Source organism: Staurois parvus, unplaced genomic scaffold (assembly GCF_062004578.1).
Source record: "Staurois parvus isolate SC_StPar_1 unplaced genomic scaffold, SC_StPar_1.0 ptg001045l, whole genome shotgun sequence".
In the NCBI taxonomy this organism is placed as follows: domain Eukaryota; kingdom Metazoa; phylum Chordata; class Amphibia; order Anura; family Ranidae; genus Staurois; species Staurois parvus.
In genome coordinates, this window is record NW_028318841.1 from 2,791,117 (window position 1) to 2,815,955 (window position 24,839).

A 24,839-nucleotide genomic window follows, 5' to 3' on the forward strand; every position below is an offset into this window, starting at 1 on the left:
TGATCATCAGGGACTGTAAATACCGCTGTAAATGTGTGAATGGACACAGCTGATCATATGGTAAAGGACTGCTGTGATTGGCCCTTTACCTTGAATCAACCCCTGGGGCATGCAGGGGGGTGTGGTTCTGGGAGGACATGTATAGGTGGCCTCCTAGAACTAGATGACCATGCTGTAGCTGTCGTTTGGCTATGGCGCGGTTGTGAGGTGGTTAAGGGCTCAATCAGTGCCTGTTCACACTAGAACTGTGTGGGAAACCTGTGCCTTTCCAGCCCCATGTTCCAAATCCATGGGATGTACGATCTGCTACAGGTACCAATAGGTTCCTAATGACACAATGTGTTTGCCTGCACTGGACAGCGTAGTACAGTACAATGTCATCCGGTTACTGCTTGTTTTTAAAAGTAGTGCATGCACTATGCTTGGTGCAATCCAGTGCGATTTTAGCCCATTCAAATGAATAGGCTGACAACCGCACCGAGTCGCACAGGAATACAGACCGCATTTCCGTGATTCAGGTGTGAACCGGCACTAAAATCAGCACCATAACTAGATCCATTGCACATGGTGTCAGTGCCGTCTTTCACCAGAATGGGTAACATTCAGCAGGCACACTGCCCTCCAACCACAACAGGGGATATAATTATTGCAGTTTTCTTATACTTTGCTGGTGTTCAACCCCCTCCAGGCGCTGTGTTGGGGGTGGTAAAGCTGTGGCTCAAACTATATTTACAGAACCCACTGCCACAAGTGTGAAAGATCCCTAATTGTCCTGATCACCAAAAATAAATCCAAAATTCTAAGTTGCCACCAGAACATGACAAAGTAGGACAATCTTGCAATGGGGACAACTGTCTGGGATCTCCCTCAGCCCTGGTTCACACTGATGCGGTGCGGGATTCTAAGCGTTTTCTGTGCAAATTCCCCACCGCATCAGAATCGCACCCCATTCATGTAAACTGCTGCGGATATGTTAACAACACCTCAAAAGTGGTCCACAAAACGCAGTGCGATGTGCAGAATCGGATCACATAGGTGTGAATACCCATGTGATCCGATTCTAGTGCGGACCAAAAAAAGGGTCCTGTACCTTTTTGGTGCGGGTGCAATGAGATTAGAGCCATACAAAATATATGGATCTAATGCACCGCACACAAATCGCATGTGATGTGCATAGGAATGTGGTGTGGTTCCTGTGTGAATCACCTGCAATATACTGCACTGCATATGTGTGAACCCAGGCTCACAGTGGAAAGATTTCCTCTAACTTCCTGTTGGGTGTACAGGACAGGAAGTGAAAGCTCCCCAATGAGACAAAGATAACAAAAGAGATGAGAAGAGTTTTACTGCCCTGTACTCTATCCGGTGTAAATATCTGATGACACACGGTGATGGCCGTCTAGGTTCACATGTTTATATTACTCCTACTTCTCTCTCTTCACCCAGAAGCCAACCATTTTTCTGAATGAATCTTATCTAAAGACGGCTGGATCTGAGGTGAATGTTGTGTGAATCCTTAGTGAAAACACTGAGAAACTGTCCCCCTGCTCACGATGGGCCATTCGCTGCACACGGTGTCACACCCGGCATAGGACTACAGCGGTCACCAATAGCAACCAATCACAGCGCTCCCTTTATATCACAATGAGTCCATAGGATGCCATTGGTGCTCCCTTCACAGCCTTCCCTGAGGCCCGTCCAGAGAACCACATCGCTCCACAAGCCCCACATCCTCCTACACCCCGCCTCCGGTCTCCCTGACCCGGGAGTGCTTGCCACTTCCGCCGAGCCTGCCTCTTCTACTTCCTTCCGGAGCTCCGGAGTCGGCGGAGAATCCGGGACCCACCCTGGGAGGAGAGGAGAGGTGAGCCCTACGGGGAGAGGTGAGCCTTACGGGGAGCACGACAAAAACATGAAGTGTGCAGGACGTGAGACCGGCCCGTACTGTCCGTAGTGGGAGCACCTGTATGTACTGTCTGTATGGGGGGGCTGTATGTACTGTCTGTATGGGGGGGCACTACAAAGAGGGGGAGCCCCTGTATGTACTGTCCGTATGGGGGTTGGGGCACTACAATAATGGGGGGGAGCCACTGTATGTACTGTCTGTATGGGTGGGGAGACTACAATAATAGAGGGGGGGTGCCCTGGTATGTACTGTCTGTATGGGGGGCACTACAGTAATAGAGGGGAACCCCTGTATGTACTGTCTGTATGGGGGGGGCACTGCAATAGAGGGGGGGTAGCCCCTGTATGTACTGTCTGTATAGGGGGGCTGTGTGTACTGTCCGTATGGGGGGCACTACAGTAATAGAGGGGAACCCCTGTATGTACTGTCTGTATGGGGGGGGCACTGCAATAGAGGGGGGGGGGGGAGCCCCTGTATGTACTGTCTGTATAGGGGGGCTGTGTGTACTGTCCGTATGGGGGGCACTACAATAGAGGGGGGAGCCCCTGTATGTACTGTCTCTATGGGGCAACACTACGATAATAGAGGGGGGAGCCCCTCTATTTACTGTCTATATAGAGGGGGGAGCCCCTCCATATGTACTGCCTGTATGGAGGGGAGGGAGCCCCCCTCCATATGTACTGCCTGTATGGAGGGGAGGGAGCCCCCCGTATATGTATTGCCTGTATGGAGGGGGGAGCCCCCCCTATATGTATTGCCTGTATAGAGGGTTGGGGCAAGCCCCTGTATGTACTGTCTGTATAAAGGGGCCCCCTCATATGTACTGTTTATAGAGGGGGGCAGCCTGTAAAAGTGCTGTCTGCATAGAGGGGGTGCCCTGTATGTACTGTCTGCATAGAGGGGGTGCCCTGTATGTACTGTCTGCATAGAGGGGGTGCCCTGTATGTACTGTCTGCATAGAGGGGGTGCCCTGTATGTACTGTCTGCATAGAGGGGGTCCCCCTATATGTACTGTCTGCATAGAGGGGGTCCCCCTATATGTACTGTCTGCATAGAGGGGGTCCCCCTATATGTACTGTCTGCATAGAGGGGGTCCCCCTATATGTACTGTCTGCATAGAGGGGGTCCCCCTATATGTACTGTCTGCGTAGAGGGGGGAAGCCCCTATATGTGCTGTCTGCATAGAGGGGGGGGGGGCTGTATTTACTTTGTGTAGAAAGGGGGAAACCCCTATATGTATTTTCTGTATAGAAGGGGGAACCCATAAGTTTGTATAACGGGGGGGCTATATGTACTGTCTGTAGAGAGGGAGTGGGGGAGCCTCGGCATGTACTGTCTTTATAGAGAGGGTAGCCCCTCTATGTACTGTCTGTATAGAGGGGGAGCCTGTAAAATTGCTGTCTGTATAAAGGGAGCCCCTATATGTACTGTCTGTATAGAGGGGGAGCCCCTCTATGTACTGTCTGTATAGAGGGGGAGCCTGTAAAAGTGCTGTCTGTATAAAGGGAGCCCCTATATGTACTGTCTGTATAAAGGGGAGCCCCTATATGTACTGTCTGTATAGAGGGGGAGCCCCTATATGTACTGTCTGTATAAAGGGGAGCCCCTATATGTACTGTCTGTATAGAGGGGGAGCCTGCCGTATAGGGTATCTATACTTTCTCAGTTGTCAGCTAGGCTTCTTGTACATGGGCTGGTCATGCAGTACAACTTTGGCAGATTTCCTCCAAACCGGCAGTCCTGTCATTGACATGAATGGCTATGTGCTACTGTACCCCTGTATATAGCATTGCTATCGTAAACCCAAGTACAGTGTACAGACCTATGCAAACTGTAGAACATTTTCTGTTTCTTGTCTGCACCTATAGGCTGTGTTCTCTAAAAAAAAAAAAAAAAAAAAAAATCAAACTTATAACCACGCTTGGTCACCAATGCACGTGTATAAGCAGCTGCTATGAACTGTGGTACCAGTTAGTCCAAATATAAAACAAAAAGCAGCGCTAATCAAATAAGTGATAATTATAAACAATAAATATATAAGTGAACTTACAATAATAAGAAAAATAGGATATAAATGTGTCCATACATAGAATTAAAACCCCCCCCAAAAAATAGACCGTGTTCTTCAATGAAATTTCTCCTTCCAGAAAAGAATCAATGTACAAAGTGTAAGTGACATGAAATTCCACCTCTTGGTGCAATATAGTGTGTCAGTGCTGAGGAAAGTTCCTCCACCTCTTAACACATTGCAAAAGGGCCTCTTACCAGATTAGGTGGCCCATCAAATTATAAATGGTCACGATACGCTTAGCATACAGTAAGCTGAACCAGCTCCACTGCAGCACACCAATAGATTCAGTAACCAGCAGTGAGTAAAAAATAAACACCTCTGGTCCCTCGCTGCATAGGCATGGCCTTCAGGTCTCTGGTCCCTCGCTGCATAGGCATGGCCTTCAGGTCTCTGGTCCCTCGCTGCGTAGGCATGGCCTTCAGGTCTCTGGTCCCTCGCTGCGTAGGCATGGCCTTCAGGTCTCTGGTCCCTCGCTGCGTAGGCATGGCCTTCAGGTCTCTGGTCCCTCGCTGCGTAGGCATGGCCTTCAGGTCTCTGGTCCCTCGCTGCGTAGGCATGGCCTTCAGGTCTCTGGTCCCTCGCTGCGTAGGCATGGCCTTCAGGTCTCTGGTCCCTCGCTGCGTAGGCATGGCCTTCAGGTCTCTGGTCCCTCGCTGCGTAGGCATGGCCTTCAGGTCTCTGGTCCCTCGCTGCGTAGGCATGGCCTTCAGGTCTCTGGTCCCTCGCTGCGTAGGCATGGCCTTCAGGTCTCTGGTCCCTCGCTGCGTAGGCATGGCCTTCAGGTCTCTGGTCCCTCGCTGCGTAGGCATGGCCTTCAGGTCTCTGGTCCCTCGCTGCGTAGGCATGGCCTTCAGGTCTCTGGTCCCTCGCTGCGTAGGCATGGCCTTCAGGTCTCTGGTCCCTCGCTGCGTAGGCATGGCCTTCAGGTCTCTGGTCCCTCGCTGCGTAGGCATGGCCTTCAGGTCTCTGGTCCCTCGCTGCGTAGGCATGGCCTTCAGGTCTCTGGTCCCTCGCTGCGTAGGCATGGCCTTCAGGTCTCTGGTCCCTCGCTGCGTAGGCATGGCCTTCAGGTCTCTGGTCCCTCGCTGCGTAGGCATGGCCTTCAGGTCTCTGGTCCCTCGCTGCGTAGGCATGGCCTTCAGGTCTCTGGTCCCTCGCTGCGTAGGCATGGCCTTCAGGTCTCTGGTCCCTCGCTGCGTAGGCATGGCCTTCAGGTCTCTGGTGCCTGGCTGCGCAGGCAGTGGCCTTCAGGTCTCTGGTGCCTGGCTGCGCAGGCAGTGGCCTTCAGGTCTCTGGTGCCTGGCTGCGCAGGCAGTGGCCTTCAGGTCTCTGGTGCCTGGCTGCGCAGGCAGTGGCCTTCAGGTCTCTGGTGCCTGGCTGCGCAGGCAGTGGCCTTCAGGTCTCTGGTGCCTGGCTGCGCAGGCAGTGGCCTTCAGGTCTCTGGTGCCTGGCTGCGCAGGGATGGCTTGCGTGCCCCTGGTTCATAATGTGCACTTAGAAATGTTCTGTTAACATTTCTGGCTCAAGGTTTCATGCATCACCTTCTTTCTGCTTTGCTTCTTATGCCTGGAGATTTCCCATTGGCTCTGAAGGGAAATGACACACATACAGAGAGGGGAGTATGAAGTATGAGATCCACAGCTGTAAGCTGGCTTTTCACAATAGTTTTTTATTTTGTAGGCAGGTTAAGGGACATAAGTGAAGATTGCCGAATGTGTTTTTAGTTGACCTAAATTTTGTGTGCTAGAATGCAGCAGGAGTAATGAAACCGTATTGCAGCAGGGGTTAGTGCTGAAAGCTTTGGTGATCTGGCTACAGGAGTTCCTGTGCAATCTAAGGTTTGGATGAGATCCACTGAATGTGTGTGTTTAAAGCCGTGCTTTGTCCAGGGTTCTTTTTTGCAAAGGGCAAAAAAAAGTGTTTTCTTTGTAAATCTTTGTCATATTTTGGTACTTTTTAATGTGCACTCGATAAGCATCATCTTTTTGAGCACCAAAGTTAGTCATGAGCCAAATAATTGAAATTAAGCGTGTGTTGGTGGCTGTGGTTTGGTAGGGTGTGGTGACAATGTAGAAGTGTTGACATGACTCTACTATTTGCTATGTGCACTAATAAAGATGGACTAGATAAAACTATGAGGTGTGCAGCCAAGGAAGCGGATACAACCCAAAATACAAAATGTGTACTACTCTGTAATTATCCAATTATAGATATCACTGCTCAGAACTACACTGCAATTCTGAACAGTCAGTGCTTTGCATGCATTATGCAGTCTACACATTATTAAAAGCAGTTCAGGTGCAGTTACCTTTATGGTATAACTTAAGACAAAGCATTTTCTTTTCTTTTTTTTCCCCCATTTTGGATATATTAGGCAAGCCATAGGTTAATCAATTTTCTTTCCTTTTCATCATGGGTCACCTCCTGGACATGTTCCTGATGTGTCCTTCAGCGGTTTATACCTATGCACCCAGCCCTCATATAACTTCTAGCTGTAAAACCAGCTAATTCCTCTAATGACCCATCCATGGCCTAACTGACTAACAGCAGAACTAGGGAACCGCTACCATGATTCTGGTTGACGCCTTAACTTACAGGAGGACCCAGAAAATGTGTTCTAGTGTGCATGCATGTGCATTGCCTAATGGGAACAAGTTATCTTGGGAGATGTAGTATGAGGCAGGCAGTGCATATTACTGTGAATGTGCATGCACTGTTCAGACTGGATGTTCAAAGCAGAGCTCTGGAGGTTTGTGGGTAAGCTGAAATTAGGATAATGGAGACAGTATTGAGGGCCTATTAACACTAAAACATTCCATAGCAGTGTATTAATGTACATGCATCAACCAACAATGTGGTACACATTAATTCTAGGTTCACACCTAAGTGTTTTGCGGTGCGTTTTTCACTGTGCAGAAATGCACTACAGTCCATTTAACATGATTTCCTACGGGACACATTCATATCTCCACGTTTTCACCCGGTGCGTTTTTTTTTCAAAGGGTCAGACTTTTTTTTTAAATGCGAAATGTTGCATTTTTGGTTCAATAGACGTCAATGGAGGCGCTGCAGAAATGCATGTAGTGTGTTTTTGAATAATTTTGTGTTTTAATCTGCCCAGCAACAAGTTTGGGGGGGAACACATCAAAAACTTATCAAACGCATGTGCAAAAAAACGCACATTGTGGTGCACTGCATTGCCACATGCTCTACTGTACAATGTGTTGGGTTGCCATTCAAATGAATTGCTCTGCATATAGAGCAGTTGCGTTGCTGTGTGTTGCAGCAACGCATGCTCCTAGTAGTGTCAGTTTGTACGAAATTGGGTTTTTTACTGCTGACATTTCCATTGGCCCATCGCTTGAAAGGGCAATCATTTGTCTAGGCACAGTCTGACTGCCCTCAATACAGGTCTACAGAATGCGTCACAAACTGTAATGTAGGTTGCCATTGGTGACTGACTGCAGTGCATTCTGAATCACTGCTTCAAACAAGCATGCAGCAAGTGAAGTCAGAACCTCTGATCTGCATATGTTTAAGTCAATGACTGTGTTGTGAAACCTATGTAGATGACATGAGTGGTTGATAAATGATTATGTTGCAAGAAAAAGACAGCTTAGGTACCAATATGTTTTGTTGGTAGGAGTGAAATAATTCTGTAGTTGTCTTCTTTGGAAATAACATTCTCTTACTTTTGCTGTTTAATATTCACAGGAGTCTGGAGAGAGAGAGAAGGTGTTGAGTCCTTCCACAGCAATAGAAGGACACCATCTGCAAAACAGTGGGACGTTACGTTCTCTAAGAACACGACCTCCAGTGGACGCTTCTTACTGACCGAGGATATGACCTCCTTGAAACTCTATCCATCACATTAACACCACTCCTCCTGCTGTCTAGTTGCAGTGCATGTACAGATTGACTCTTCCTCTCTGGGTCCATGAGGGAGTACAAAGTGGTGGTGTTGGGCAGCGGAGGTGTTGGGAAGTCAGCCCTGACTGTACAGTTTGTTACAGGCACTTTTATTGAGAAATATGACCCCACCATTGAGGATTTCTACCGGAAGGAGATTGAGGTGGACTCTTCACCATCTGTACTGGAGATCCTGGATACAGCTGGCACAGAGCAGTTTGCCTCCATGAGGGATTTATACATTAAGAATGGGCAGGGTTTCATCTTGGTGTATAGCTTGGTGAATCAGCAGTCATTCCAGGTGAGCATGATTTCAGCTCCAGACAAATTTCCTTTTTATAAAGGGTTGTGGGCTACGGCAGCCATATTGAGTGCAATCAGGGTTCCTGGCTTGGTTATGTTATACAATGGCACAGTAAGCAGGCATGTTTAAGCAATTCCATTTGGCTAGTTCTTTTGAAATCACTTGGTTGCAAGGATATTCCATTTGGGTACAGTGTCTTGAGAAACGTATTTTATTGGGATTTTATGTGATAGATCAAAACAAAGTGGCACATAATTGTTAAGTGGAAGGAAAATGATAAATGGTTTTCAAAGTTTTTTTACAAATATCTGAAAAGTGTGGTGTGCATTTGTATTCAGCCCCTTTATGCTACTCTAAAACCCCTAACTAAAATCTAGTGGAACCAATTGCCTTCAGAAGTCACCTAATCAGTAAATAGGATCCACCTGTGTGTAATTTAATCTAAGTATAAATACAGCTGTTCGGTGAAGCCCTTAAAGGTTTGTTAGAGAACATTAGTGAACAAACTTCGTCATGAAGGCCAAGGAACACAGCAGACAGGTCAGGAATAAAGTTGAGAGGTTTAAAGCAGGGTTCGGTTATAAAAATATATATATATCTCCCAAGCTTTGAACATCTCACTGAGAACTGTTCAATACATCATCTGAAAATGGGAAAGAGTATGGCACAACTGCAAACCTACCAAGACATGGCCGTCCACCTAAACTGACAGGCCGGGCAAGGCAAGCATTAATCAGAGAAGCAGCCAAGAGGCTCATGGTAACTCTGGAGGAGCTGCAGAGATCTACAGCCTAGATGGGAGAATCTGTCCACAGGACAACTATTAGTCGTGCACTCCACAAATCTGGCCTTTATGGAAGATTGATAAGAAGAAAGACATTGTTGAAAGAAAGCCATAAGAAGTTCCGTTTGCAGTTTGTGAGAAACCATGTGGGGGACACAACAAACATGTGGAAGAAGGTGCTCTGGTCAGCTGAGATCAAAATTGAACTTTTTGGCCTAAAAGCAAAATGCTATGTGTGGTGGAAAACTCACATCACCCTGAACACACCATCCCCACCGTGAAACATGGTGGTGGCAGCATCATGTTGTGGGGATGCTTTTTTTCAACAGGGACAGGGAAGCTGGTCAGAGTTGATGGGAAGATGGATGGAGCCAAATACAGGGCAATCTTAGAAGAAAACCTGCTAGAGTCTGCAAAAGACTTGAGACTGGAGCGGAGGTTCACCTTCCAGCAGGACAACGACTCTAAACATACAGCCAGAGCTTCAATGAAATGCGTTAGATCAAAGCATATTTATGTGTTAGAATGGCCCAATCAAAGTCCAGACCTAAATCCAATTGAGAATCTGTGACAAGACTTGCAAATTGCTTTGCAGACTCTCTCCATCCAATCTGACAGAGCTTGAGCTATTTTGCAAAGATGAATGGACAAAAATGTCACATTCTAGATGTGCAAAAATGTACCCAAAAAAGACTTGACGCTGTAATTGCAGTGAAAGGTGCCTCTACAAAGTATGTGCCACTTTGTGTTGGTCTATCACATAAAATCCCAATAAAATACATTTACATTTTTGGTTGTAGCATGACAAAATGTGGAACATTTCAAGGGGTATGAATACTTTTTCAAGGCACTGTATATGGTAGTGACTATAGCTAAATTGTTTGACAGACCCCATGTTTTATTAATTGTCTTTTTTTTTTTAATGAACCCGAATGGCAATATGCGTTTAACTGTTGCCATTTGCAATAAGACGTCAAAGAGTTGCTTAGACATGGATAAGTGGAGACTGGGATGTTGAAAAAAGTGGTTTTCCCAGTGTGGCAACTTGTCTTTAGAAAGACCACACAGCTACTGTTTTATGTTTTAGAAGTGCTTATTGATGTCTCCCACTGTGCTACATTTATCAGATGTCAATGGATTATCTATTTTATTGTGATAACCTCTTTAATAGGACTTGTTAAGGGCATAGACCTCTTCACTCATATTGTTTTCACACTATAACAGCTAATAAGTACACTGAACATTTACTTGTCTTGTATTTTATGTATTATAGCCCTGGCTTGTCCTCTTTCATCACCCATACTAGTAACACTTGAGTAGATTAGACCAAATATATCATGTAAAGCAGTAGTGAAGTGTAATGGTAGCATGACCTATTTAACACTGGACACTACTCTATGAATCATTTTCATCTACAGTTGTCTGTTGTGCAACATCCTTATAAAGCTCACAGAACTGCTGTCACGTGTTACCTCTTCTTTAAGAATAATCTGTTTATGACTCTAGTATGTAACACATATGCTGCAACCTAAATGGATGTGAAAAGACAGGTAAATGTAAAGCCCGGGTACACATGCACAGAAATTCAGCCAGTTCAACAAGAAGTGGCAGAATTTCTGTCTGTGTGTAGCCCTCTCTGTTCAACCAAAACCAGTCTTTTGGCCTCTCTTAAATGGTCCTCCTGGAAAACCAGCTAATGGCTGCAGTGCTGATCAGTGTATTCTGATGGGTGGGGTGGGGTAGGGGGGTTTTGCCTATCTACCAGAATACAATAGCTCAGCTTTCTGGAGCTTTTTAAAGCAAATTTAGAGGTCCTTGCTTGATCCCCCCCCCCCCCCCAATCTATATTCTGTGACAAATTTAAGGCTAGGTCCACACTAATGCAGTGTGATACATCGCTTGTGATTCGCACAGGAACCGCACCGCATTCCTGTACATATCACATGCGATTTGTGTGCAGTTTAATTGGAGCCATACATTATGTATGGCTCCAATTGCACCACACCCGCAACAAAAAGGTGCAGGACCCCTTTTTTGGGTCCACATTAAAATCGGATCGCATAGGTATTCACACCTATGCTATCCGATTCTGCACATTGCACCACGTTTTGAAGACCTATTTCAGGGTGTTGTTAACTTAACATACACACTCGCGTCGGTTCGTATGAACGGGATGCGATTCTGATGCGGTGCGGAATTCGCTCAGAAAACACTGCAAATTCCTCACTGCATCAGTGTGAACCCAGCCTTTGTAAACTTGTGCTTATCTGTATTATTTCAAGTCATGTCTGACATATTCTCTGATTTTCTTCAATGATGATTCTACAATCGGTTGTAAATTTTACTCTTATCTGGACAAACCTGTTCCTTCCCACCTTGAGAGTGTACAGAGCTTTTATGTGCATTAAAGTAAATTTGAATTGAAAAGTAAGGTCTCCTACATAAAGGCATACAATATACTGCATTCAGATCCATCATTTATACGGATCTGAATGTAGCAGTATTGTATGCCCATTGGGTCCATTCAAACAGCTCCCTTTTGGTCCCTATATTTAGCTATATTGCTAAAGGTATTGGGACACCCCTCCAAATCATTGGATTCAGGTGTTCCAATCCCCTCCATGGTCACAGGTGTATAAAATCAAGCACCTGGGCATGCAGACTGCTTCTACAAACATTTGTGAAAGAATGGTTCTCTCTCAGGAGCTCATTGAGTTCAAGCGTGGTACCGTGATTGGTTGCCACCCGTGCAAGAAGTCCATCTGTGAAATTTCTTGAAACTAAATATTCCATGGTCAAATGTTAGTGGTATTATAACAAAGTGAAAGCAACTGGGAACAACAGCAACTCAGCCACGAAGTGGTAGGCCACGTAAAATGACAGAGCGGGGTCAGTGCATGCTGAAGTGCACAGTGTGCAGAAGTTACCAACTGTCTGCAGAGTCAATAGTTAAACACCAAACTTCATGTGGCCTTCAGATTAGCACAACAGTAGTGCGTAGAGAGCTTCATGGAATGGGTTTCCATGGCTGAGCAGCTGCTTCCAAGCCTTACATCACCAAGTACAATGCAAAGTGTCAGATGCAGTGGTGTAAAGCGTGCCACCAGTGGACTCTAGAACAGCGGAGACGTGTTCTCTGGAGTGGCAAATCACACTTCTCTGTCTGACAATCCGATGGACATATCTAGGTTTGGCGGTTGCCAGGAGAACGGTACTTGCCAGACTGCATTGCGCCAATTGTAAAGTTTGGTGGAATGGGGATTATGGTGTGGGGTTGTTTTTCAGGGGTTGGGCTTGGTCCCCTAGTTCCAGTAAAGGGAACTCTTAAGGCGTCGGCATACCAAGACATTTTGGACAATTTCATGCTCCCAACTTTGTAGGAACAGTTTGGGGATGGCCCCTTCCTGTTCCAACATGACTGTGCACCAGTGCACAAAGCAAGGGCCATAAAGACATGGATGAGCGAGTTTGGGGTGGAGGAACTTGACTGGCCTGCACGGTGTCCTGCCCTCAATCCAATAGACCACCTTTGGGATGAATTATTATTATTATACAGGATTTATATAGTGCCAACAGTTTGCTCAGCGCTTTACAATATAACGGGAGACAATACAGCAACAATACAGTTCAATACAAGAGGGATAGGAGGGCCCTACTCCTTGGAGCTTACAATCTAGGATTAGAGCAGAGAATGTGAGCCAGGCCTTCTTGTCCGACATCAGTGCCTGACCTCACTAATGTGCTTCTGGAAGAAAGACCAAACATTCCCATAAACACACTCCTAAACATTGTGGACAGCCTTCCCAGAAGAGTTGAAGCTGCAGAGGGTGCGTCAACTCAATACTGAACCCTACGGACTAAGACTGGGATGCCATTAATCACATCCCCCTCGCCCTATAGCAGATATACTGCTACAGGGCGACAGGGGTGCGCAAAAGAATGATAGTGTGTGTATTTGATGTGATACCGCGGCTGTCAATCACTGGGTCCCGGCCGGTGATTACCAAGGAACTCCGACTGGGAGGAGGGCTGCTTTGTTTACTAACAGTCCTCTTCCCTGTCAGCTCAGGCACACTGCCATTCAGAGCAGTGTCCTAACAGTGAAGCACCAACACCCTGCCCCCTAGTAAAACACTCCCAGCACACAGTTAACCCTTTGATTTCCCCTCATGTTAACCCCTTCCTGCCCAGTGCCATTAGTAGTGTCAGTGCTCCTTTTTTTTTTTTTTTTTACTGGACATGTTTAATAGCAAAAAATCAAAAATATTGTTTTTTGTTTTCTCAAAATTGTCGGTCTTTTTATTTTTATAGCACAAAAAATAAAAACCCGCACAAGCGATCAAATACCATCGTAAGAAAGCTCAATTAGTGGGAAAAAGGACATAAATTTAATTTGGGTGTAGCGTTGCATGGATGCGCAATTGTCAGTTAAAGTAATGTAGCGCCGTAACGCAAAAAATGGCCTGGTAAGGAAGGGGAGTTAATCCTCAGGAGGGCAAGTGGTTAAAGTTCATGTGCGTGTAAAGGCAGGCGTCCCAATACTTTTGGCAATATACACCGTGTTCCAAATTATTATGCAAATGATATTTTTCTCATTTACCTAAATAATTGATGTAAATAACAGTCAGCATAATTCTCATGTTATCAACTATTAAGAGTACAATTCAAATTTAATTGAACAAACCTCCTAATGATAACAGTATTTTTTTTAAACATAAAACACTTACAATACACGGCTCCAAATTATTACGCACAGTAAGTTTCAAAAAACTTTATAGGTTGTAAAGAACTGAAAATTGTCATTTGTTGTGTTTGCAGCATATTTACTGAAATCAAAAGCTATTTCAATCAAATTTTTAACAACATTTTAACTTTTTAAACATTGTAACATAGGACCCCTTATTTGATAGCAGCTTCACAAGTCTTGCATCCATTGAACTTATGAGTTTTTCGACAGTTTCTGCTTGAATTTGTTTGCAAGATGTCAGAATAGCCTCCCAGAGCTGCTGTTTAGATGTAAACTGCCTCCCACCCTCATAGATCTTTTGCTTGAGGATGCTCCAAAGGTTCTCAATAGGATTGAGGTCAGGGGAGGATGGAGGCCACACCATGACTTTCTCTCCTTTTATCTCCATAGCAGCCATTGATGCAGAGGTATTCTTTGCAGCATGAGATGGTGCATTGTCATGCATGAAGATGATTTTATTACAGAAAGCATAGTTCTTCCTTCTGTACCAGGGAAGAAAGTGGTCAGTCATAAACTCCACATACTTTGCAGAGGTCATCTTTACACCTTTGGGGCCCCTAAAGGGGCCAACCAGCTCTGTTCCCATGATTCCGGCTCAAAACATTACTCCACCACCGCCTTGCTGACATCGCAGCCTTGTTGGAACAGGGTGGCCGTCCACCAACCATCCACTACTCTATCCATCTGGACCATCCAGGGTTGCACGGCACTCATTAGTGAACAGGACTGTTTGAAAATTAGTCTTCATGTATTTTTCTGCTCAATGCAGCCGTTTCTGCTTGTGAGCATTGGTTAGTGGTGGCCAAATAGAAGGTTTATGCACAGTTGCAAGACTCTGGAGGACTCTACACCTTGATGTCCGTGGGACTCCAGAGGCACCAGCAACTTCAAATATCTGTTTGCTGCTATGTAATGGTATTTTAGCAGCTGCTCTCTTGATCCGATGCATGGATCTGGCAGAAATCTTCCTCAATGTGCCTTTATCTGCACGAACCCGTCTGTGCTCTGAATCAGCCACAAATCTCTTAATAGTGCGATGATCACGCTTACGTTTTTGTGAAATATCTAATGTTTTCATACCTTGTCCAAGGCATTGAACTATTTCACTCTTTTCGGCAGCAGAGAGATCCTTTTTCTTCCCCATATTGCTTGAAAATGGTGCTCTGCTTAATAATGTGGACCACCCTCCTTTAGTAGTTTTTCCTTAAATTGGGCTCACAGGCCAATCTATCACAGGTGTCCGAGATTGTTTTCAGTGATCAAAAGAGCCCTGACACACAATGCCATCCAAGGGGTAAAGTAAAAACAAAATATTTTAATCTTTGTGATACTTAAATAGAATTTGCATAATAATTTGGAACAGGGTGTAGTGTATATGATCCAAAAAAAAAAAATATTTGTGAGTTGGGTGGGGCCCCCTGCAAAGGTAGTCTTTTTTGTATTTCCTGGAGTTTGACTTTAAGGCCTCATTCACACCAAAACTGATGGAAGAACCACACAGATTTCACTTGCAGAGACACAAGTTTCAGTGAGTTTTATACGCATTGCAGATTCCTGCACAGAAAAAATCTGCACATGATACCAGAGTTGTGGTGTGAACAGAGCACATAGAGAACAATTTGCTTTTCTTTGTGCCCTTGCAGAATGTGTGCAGAAAAACTCATGTCTCTGCACACTGGTGTGAAGAAGGCCTAGATCACGGGTGTCCAAACTATGGCCCTCCAGCTGTTGAAGTACTACAAGTCATATGATGCCCCTGGGAGTCTTGCTGTGGCTGTCAGTCTTGCAAGGCCTCATGGGACTTGCAGTTTCCAAACACCTGGAGGGCCATAGTTTGGAGACCCCTGGTCTAGCGGATCGGCCCCGATTGCATTTCATTAACTCTGCCTCCTGTACCACAAGACTTTTTTTTTTTTTCTCTATATCACACTGCAGGTGTTAAGTATTGACATTCATTTTGTATTAAGACTTGTCATCATCAGCTGTGCTTTTTAACTTTATTGATCATCATGCCCTGAGCGGTGCTCAAGTTAATGTTTCTTACAAACCAGTCAGATCCCTTAGCAATGTAGTCTGTCTCTCCTTTCTTAATAGTCTTGTAAGCTGCTTTTTTTTCCCCTTAATGCTGTGGGTTTGGCAGAAACGCCTTTGAAGCATGCCTCATCCTTACATTAGATCTAGCTATTTCGTAGAATTAGCAAACCTAGTCATCACTTTGCAGCTGTTTTGTACACAGTTTCATTTTTACATTTTTGAAGCACAGTGCCTTGTGCAACATGCGGTCTAACAAATGTATACACTGGGGAATGCTGAATATTTGAATTTTAAATCTCTCCAAGTAGGTGACAGGTTGCTTTGAGCTGCATGGGAAAGAATTGGTTCACTTTAATAGAACGCTGTAGTCATTGAATATTCACCAAATAAACACAGGTCACCTATATGCAGTATGGCAGACCACCCTACTTCCTGAAGTGAACCCGTGGGATTGCTTTAAAGCAGGGGTCTCTAAACTTTCTAAGCATAGGGCCAGTCTACTGTCCTTCAGACTTTAGGGGGACTGGACTTTGGCCAGTGAAAGTAGAAAATGCCCCAGCATCAGTGGGAGTAAACAATTCCTCAGACTTGGTGGTCAGTAGGGGCATGTGGTTAGGAGGAAGAGGAATAATGCCCCATCATTGGTATTGGTGGGAGGAATCGTACCCTATCATTGGTGTCAGTGGAAGAAATTGTGCCGTATAATTGGTGTCATTGGGAAGAATATAGTGCCCCATTGTTGGTGTTAGTGGGAGGAATTATGCACCACTACTGGTATCCGCGCAATGAATGGTGCTTCAACCTTGTTGACAGGAAGGAATAATGCTTTATCAGTGGGTGAAATAGTGACCCGAAGGCAAGATAAAGACAAACAAAGGGCCACATTTTGGAGACCACTGCTTTAAAGCATCACTCCAGTCACAAACTCACCCACCCCCAAAGGAAAGGTAAGTATTTGCAAGGGAGTGGTGGGGAATATAGCAAACCTGTTTGGCACAAGTTTAGAAGACCAGTTAAGACTGGGTTTATGCAAAAATCTGAATATTCAGGTTTACAGATAAAATAATGTATACTTTGTCTTATTTTTATTCATTATTTTTAAGCCTAAGGTTCCTTGCGCACAGGGCCATCTAGGTGCAGCGTGTCCCTCATGGTGGTTTAGTATACTTGAGGGGGACAGTTGCAGGCTGTGAATAGACAGGGCTGAATGTTGAGTGGTACTTACATTTTGAATCCTGTGCCTTCAGGAACAAAGGTCCAGAATACAGATCTTTTGTGTTCCTGATCTCTGTCCTTGAACACATAGGGTCCTAAATGCAGTACAGAGATCAGCCCTCCATTGACCCTGATCAGCCCTCCATTGACCCTGACAAGCGGTCGGTCTAGCAGTATACTATATGCCCAGGAGGGACAGGCACAGTGTTCAGAGGGGACACACTGGGGTAGGTTAAGGCCTCTTTCACATGGGCGTTCTGTATGTCCATTTTTCAACTGTCCGTTTATGGATGAAAAATGGACACCAATGTATTTCTATGGATTAGCGGATGTAAATGATGTTCATCTGTTTACATCCGTTAATGTCTGTATCCGTTAATATCTGTTTTTTTTTCAACTGAAGAAAACCCTATTTTTCTTCCGTTAAAAAAAAACCCAGAACGGACAAAAAACAGATGAAAATGGATGTAAACTGATCCGTTTTTGCTTGGGGGGGAAAAAAAGTGACTAAACTGATGAGAAAAAACGGAACGCCCATGTGAAAGATTCTGGTGCAGCTGTGCATAGTAACTAATCAGCTTCTAAGTTTGACTCTGCATTCACACATAATTGATTTGTAGCTTGATGCTTCAAAAAAGCTCAAACCTAAAAAAAAAAATAAATAAATAAATAAATAAATCAGTTTTCTATGGTGTCTGTTTACACGACAGGCACCATAGAGAACAATTGATTTTTTAAGTTTGAGTGTTTTTGGAGCTTCAAGCTTCAAATCGCTCAAGTGTGAATGCAGCCTTATTGCCAAAGCTTAATTGAACAAGCTGAAGCTAGAAGCTGATTGGTTATTATACACAGCTGCACCAGATTCTATGTGAACCAGTTTTAGTAAATCTCCCCCACTGCACCTGAACAGCCCCACGTGCAAGGAGCCTAATGCCCCGTACACACTATAATGCAGGCCATAGATGGGGAGAAAAACGGCAGATTTTTCTTTTAAAAAACGAAAATTCGGTCGTTCAAGCAGCCAACGTTACCATCAATGGTAAAAATATCGGCCGATTTTCATCCCTTCTACAGCTGGCAAAAAGTGTCCCTGCAGAGAGCTCCGCTATTTCTGACAGTTCCTTCACATTTACAGCGGTTGAAACATTGTATCTATTTGTTTCCATTTAGGATACAGATGTTTTTATTCGGAAACAAATAGATACATTGTTGCAACCGCTGTAAATGTCAAAGAACTGTCAGAAAAAGCGGAGCTCTCTGCAGAGACACTTTTTGCTGGACTGGAATTCTTCTTTTCATCCTACTTCTTCTTCTTCTTCATCCTCATCCTCTTCTTCTTCTTCATCATCCTCATCCTCTTCTTCTTCATCATCATCCTCATCCTCTTCTTCATCCTCATCCTCTTCTTCTTCATCCTCATCTTCTTCTTCATCCTCCTTCTTCGTCCTCTTCCTCTTCTTCTTCATCCTCTTCCTCTTCATCCTCTTCCTCTTCCTCTTCATCCTCTTCCTCTTCTTCTTCATCCTCTTCCTCTTCTTCTTCATCCTCTTCCTCTTCTTCTTCATCCTCTTCCTCTTCTTCTTCATCCTCTTCTTCTTCTTGCAGGTCACTGCTCATGCGCAGATTTTTTTCCAACTTTACAGAAAAAAAAAAACGGCCAAAATACCGAAAAACGGCCGACCAAATAGCCCACTAACGATCCGAAAATCGGCCGATTTTATTTTCAGCCGATTTTCGACCCATCTATGGCCTGCATAAGAATATTGTATGAAAATTTTCGTACAAGGACCGATCGTTCGATAATTGGATCGTTCGTACACAGCTTTCGAGAGCCAATCACAACAATTTGTGCGACAATATCCGAATTACAAGCGCAAAAATTTTCTCATACGATTTTCGTTTAATTAGTACAGTAGTCATCTGAAAATACAATACATGACGTCACTTTCAAAATTCTTTGCTTTCATAGGAGAATTTTCATATCTTCAATACCCTTTTCGATTTCGATATGAGATTAGCAGGGGACAAAAACGGGCGATTGTTTGTCCTATATTCTCATCATGTGTCCGAAGCTTAACACTTCACTTTAGCTTATGTTGGGGGTTCAGAGGTTGCCTGAATTCTCACAGCTGCTGTCCAGTCTACTTATACCTAGTACAAACCAGGGTGGATAAAAATCAATGATTTTTTTAAAAAAATAAAAATAATCGGATTTTTTATTTAAATCTGTTTTTTTTTAAATAAAATGCTTTTTGAGGAAAATATATTACCAACCAAAGGTTTTTCCATCATGAAATAAAGATTAGTTTTTTAATTATGTAGAATAAGGCTGTATATGTTTAATTTTTTTGGTAAATAAATTCCATTAATCCATTCACAATGTCATGCTCTTCCAGAGGTTTTTGTAAGATTATTGGGCAGTTTCTCTGCCTACAAGATATTATCACAGATGATTGGTTTACTCTTGCAGTTCTCAAAACTGAATTTGACTCAGCGGAGATCAGATGCCTCTTCTTCACAGCAAAAATGTTATAACATGAACAGAGTTAAGAAAAAGACATTAATCCTAACTTCTACAAACCTATGAATACAGAATCAACCCCTTCAGTGCTAAGTTTCAAGAAGTTCAGTGAATAGAATAGAAACAATATTTTTCTGATTGTTTGGAGTGGAATAGATCTGCACAAGAAGAAAATGAAACTAAGTGTGAGGAGGAAGGGGCTGACAGTCTGTTTCTTAAAATATATATATTTTCTTTAGCCAAATTAGTTAACAAACATGGATGTTTGTTTAAGCAAATAACATATGCTGGAATGTTATTGTTTCAGTTGAATAAATCTATTTAAATTGTTATTATTAAGGTAATGATTATTTTTCTCCTTCCTAAGTACAACAGAAAAGTTGTCGAAATATGAATGATTAACCTATTAAACTGGGGATAAAAAAAACTAATATTAAAAGTTGTTATTCTAAAAATCTTCATCTACTTGCATATTAAAGTTATACCAGCAAGAATTAGTCTATGTAGAAAACTAGGATTTAAATCAAGCCTTACTGACTAGTGATTTAAATCGTGATTTAAATCAGTTTGATTTAAATCAAATCCACTCTGGTACAAACAATGAGAAAATCTGATTGGGGGGGGGGGGTGCATTTGGAGCGATTTTCCAGTAATCTATTCCTTTTAGTACACAGCTTTCAATTGCAGATTATAACAGTTCATTTGAAATTATCCAAAGGGAGAGGCACAAAATGTTTTCTTGTAAGATTACAAAACGAATGGGTTTTCATTTAATCTGTATAGTATTTCTCTGTAAAAATTGATTGACAAAGACTGCGCATGCTCGGAAACATGAAGACAACCCACAAGGAAACAGGGCAATGAAACCGGTGTTCATCTGCAGTGAAAATGCCCCTAAACATGAAAAAAAAACTAATTTGTTTCCAGGTCGTGAGGCGAACAAATCTACGTACAGAGACCAATATACCGCAACACTCTGGGTAAAGCCGAAAGTGTGGGGGTTACATGTACGTAACATACCTTCAGATTACACGCTGGTACATTGCTACTCACACGGGAAGTTGTACTGGGTTGTACGAGAATCAATAGTACTCTTGCATTAGATATGAGTAGCATGCTAAAAATGAATGAAAAAAACGATAATTAATCCAATATTCTCATGGTGTGTACTAGGCATAACATACTGGGGTTTATGTAATAAAGCTGGTTCACTCAGAATCTGCTGCACGTCTGCATGGAAACCAATCGGCTTCCAGGTTTTATTGCTAAAGCTTAATTGAACAAGCTGAGGTTAGAAGCTGATTGGCTACCATGCACTGGTGCACCAGATTCTGAGTAAACCAGATTTAGTAAACAAAATTAAGCAAAAATTATTTTTTTTTCTGAAGTCCCCAGCAGTGCACTGATCTTCCCAGTGAATGGCTGCTCAGAGCACTTAAAAGTCTTAGCCATTGAAGGCAGGCTGTGTTTCCAGCACAGCCAGAAAACTAACCACATTGGGATGGATGTGCTCTCATGCCTAGCTTGGCCAGTTTGAAATAGGAAAGCAGGACTAACAGGAACACCAGGTATTTAACACATATGAAGAAATAAGAGCAGAACTGAATACTTTTTAACACACGTACATGGTACAACAGACACATGTCAGGAATATGAAATTTTGGTGTAGCAGATTTTTTTTAAACCCCAAACCAAAATGTACTCTGTTGCAGCTTTCCAATGTAGTGGCTGCATCAGTTTTCTAGGCTTTTTCACCTGGTGATTTGGCCAGTAACACGCCTCCTGTAGTGCCTCCACTCTAAATGTGCCCCTGTGCTCTTTCGTCCAGACAGCAACATTGTTAGTCTGGGGGGAGGGGAGTATTAGATGTATTAGCAGATTTAGATACACTAACAAATTGAAGCTGAACTTCAGATAACCCTTTTATAAGCAGTTTTCATCCTTTTGGGAAAAAGGTTTACATAAACGTTGATCATTGTAAGCTCCCCTGTCAGTGGTAAATGGTTTGACCCAACCCTGTAGCTGCTACATCTGCAGGACAGCTTGTTCTGTTGAACAACAACAGACTTACTGGCCAGATCAGCAGGTAAAAATAAAGGAAAGAGAAACTAAAAAAAGACTTATCAATTCTAAGAAATAGTAAGCTGCAGTATGTTTTGATTTTGGGTTTAATACCGCTTAAACAAAAGGTCTGCTTTAAAAAGTCTGTATTTTAAATCAATAGAAACCTGTTTTGCTTGTAAACTACATTATGTGAACTATTTAACTTAGTTGATATTTGTTTTTATCCAGGATATCAAGCCAATGCGGGACCAAATAGTCAGAGTAAAGAGATATGAGAAGGTACCTCTTATTCTGGTTGGTAACAAGGTTGACCTGGAGTCTGAGCGAGAAGTCATGTCTACAGAAGGCCGCTCTCTAGCTCAGGAATGGGGCTGCCCTTTTATGGAGACCTCTGCCAAGAGCAAGACTATGGTGGATGAACTGTTTGCGGAGATCGTCAGGCAAATGAACTATGCATCTCTGCCTGAGAAGCAGGATCAGTGTTGTACAACATGCACTGTTCAGTGAGACACTCAGAGGGACCTCAAACGTGGCCATAACGAGCAGGTTGGTGTCAAGCCTGTAATATCCAGTTTTTTTTTTATGGTTTTAGGTTTTAAACTGAGCAGCAGAAAACAGATTTCTCTCTACTCTGTTTGAAACTGCTGGCTTCTGCTGTACAGATGGGGAGTGATTAATAAGGAATGGGAGTGTCTGCTGGATGAGGTCCACCCTTTAAAGTGAATGCAAACCTTTGTTATTTTAATGGTAAAAAACATGTCATACTTGCCTGCACTGTGCAATGGTTTTCCACAGAGTAGGCCAGATCCTTCTTTTCTCAGGTTCCTCGCCAGTGCTCCTGGCTCCTCTCCCTGCCAAATGCACACCACAGGAAGCTGCTTTCTATGGTGGTCACTCGTACGGGCTCGCTCCTGAGCTGGGCTGTTTACATCTATCCAAACACACAGCATGCCTCATCCTAGCTCTCTGCTCACAGGTTTTTTTACTGACAGGGCTAATCGCTTCCACTGCTCTCGGCCAAGCCTATTAGAGCCTGGAGAAGAGCTGCTGCTGACATGCACAATGCTGGACTGAGATCAGGTTCAGAAAACCGTTGTTCTTAAACAGGAATTCAGGATTAGGTTAACTTTTCAGTCCTGTTCACACAGGAGGCAACACTTCTTTGCAGCTTCCTGAACGCCTACCAATGCTCTTCATTGAGTTTAAAATTAGGAGTGGATAGAGCTGTAAAATGCATGTTATAGTTGCCTTGCTTGACAAGACTTAAAATTATGTGTAATGCATATTAAAAGGCTAAGTTCACCCTCCCCCCCCCCCCCCCCCTCCTAAATTCTAGCTCCCCTATGTACCAATATACTATCAATGTACCTCTGTTGCAGAAAAATAAAATCTTTCTTTGATATTGAGACTAAGGCCTTACCTAAGCCCTTGCTGAATTTCTTAGAAAGCTTCATCACTTGCTGATATGTAGATTTCGGGCCGGTTCACACTATTGAAATGCAGGTGCGTCTTTGAATCATTCCAGTTCATTTTTCCTCCTCTTTTTCTTCAATTCAGATAGGGACATGTGCGTTCCAGTGCATTTTTTATTTTGGTGTGTTTTTACCACATTCCAATATAGTTCTGTGCAGAAAAATGCAGCATGTTCTTTTTGTGTTTTTTTTTTTTTTTTTTTTTTGGTTTTTTTTCTGCAACTGGAAAGCACTGGAACTGCAAGCACTGATGTGAACTATGACCTTGACAACCATAGAACCTACTTTCTTTGCGTTTTTGGATGCAGACAAAAAGCAACTGAAACGCATGTAGTGTGAACTGGTCCTAACTCTAGGTTCACACCTAAGCGGTTTCCGCACCGTTTTGCAAACTATTTTTGATTTCCTATGGGACACGTTTACATCTCCGCGTTTTCACCCAGAGTATTTTTGGAAAGGGTCAGGGACTTTTTTTTATAAAAGCAAAATGTTGCGTTTTTGGTTCTATAGACTTCATTGGAAACGCTGCAGAAATGCATGTAGTGTGTTTTTGAAGTGTTTTGCGTTTTAATCTGCCTAGCAACAAGAAAAAAAAAAAAAACGTGCAAAATGCACTGCAGAAACGGATCAAACGCAAACTGCATAGGTGTGAACCTAGCCTGACCCTAGGTTCACACCTAAGCGTTTTCTGCAGCATTTTGCAGAAACGCAATACAGCTCATTTAACATGATTTCCCATGGGACACGTTCACATCTCCGCTTTTCACCCGGTGCGTTTTTTGGAAAGGGTCAGGGACTTTTTTACACAAAAAGTTGCGTTTTTGGTTCTATAGACTTCAATAAAAATGCTGCAGAAAAGCATGTAGTGCGTTTTTTGCTGTGTTTTTAATCTACCTAGTATCAAGAAAAAAAACCTGCAAAACGAGTCAAAAACGTATGTGCAAAAAGCAGTGCTGTAATGGATCAAACGCAAACTGCATAGGTGTGAACCTAGCCTTACCTTTCACACCTAAGCGTTTTCCGCAGTGTTATGCATTTTGCAGAAATGCAGTACAGTCCATTTAACATGATTTCCTATGCGACATTTTCACATCTGTGCATTTTCACCCGGTGCGTTGTTTGGAAAGGGTCAGGGACTTTTTTGAACCCAAAAAGTAGCATTTTTCATTCTATAAACTTCAATGGAAATGTTGCAGAAAAGCATGTATTGCGTTTTTGATGCACTTTGCGTTTTTAAATCTGCCTAGCAGATTTTTTAAAACACAAAACTCATCAAAAACGCAGGTGCAAAACACCATGCAGAAATAGCTCAAATGCAACCTGCATAGGTGCGAACCTAGCCTTATGGCCAGTTGACACTACATGCATTTCAGTTGCTTTTTTTTCTGCATTCAAAATGCACAAAGTAGGTTCTATGGTTGTCAATGTCAAAGTTCACATCAGTGCTTGCAGTTCCAGTGTGTTCCAGTTGCAGAAAAAAGTAGAACAGGCTGCATTTTTTTTCTGCACAGAACTGTACTGGAACGCAGTAAGGCTACGTTCACACTAACGTTGTGTGCAGGCGGCAGAAAGGCATTTGGGAAGCGTTTTATCCGCTTCCCAAATGCCTTCGACAATTCTGCACATAGTGCTGTTCTAACGGGAGCGTTAGCGTCGTGTCAAAACGGACGCCTCTGGTAGAGTCAGGAGGGGTTAAAGCCTCCTATTCTAGTCTATGGTGCGGTTGCGGGGCGTTTGCGGAGCGGTAACATCATTCAAACTTCATTATAGGCGTTTGTGGGGCATTTTTAACGTTCGGTAAACGCCTAGCAA

General features: G+C 43.5%; 1 protein-coding gene across 3 annotated transcripts in view; it reads left to right on the forward strand.

Annotated features, from left to right (window-relative positions):
- Positions 1-1,764: 1,764 nt before the first annotated feature.
- Positions 1,765-24,839, forward strand: part of RAP2C (RAP2C, member of RAS oncogene family) — a 41,833-nt gene continuing 18,758 nt past the window's right edge. For 2 of the 3 annotated variants that reach the window (XM_089657951.1, XM_089657953.1), the window contains exons 1-3: positions 1,765-1,883; positions 7,692-8,187; positions 21,784-22,101. In XM_089657951.1, the coding sequence (XP_089514077.1) occupies positions 7,915-8,187; positions 21,784-22,062 (552 nt within the window). In that variant the 5' untranslated portion in view covers positions 1,765-1,883; positions 7,692-7,914 and the 3' untranslated portion in view covers positions 22,063-22,101. The remainder of the gene's footprint in view (positions 1,884-7,691; positions 8,188-21,783; positions 22,102-24,839) is intronic. The other variant, XM_089657952.1, reaches the window with a different exon arrangement.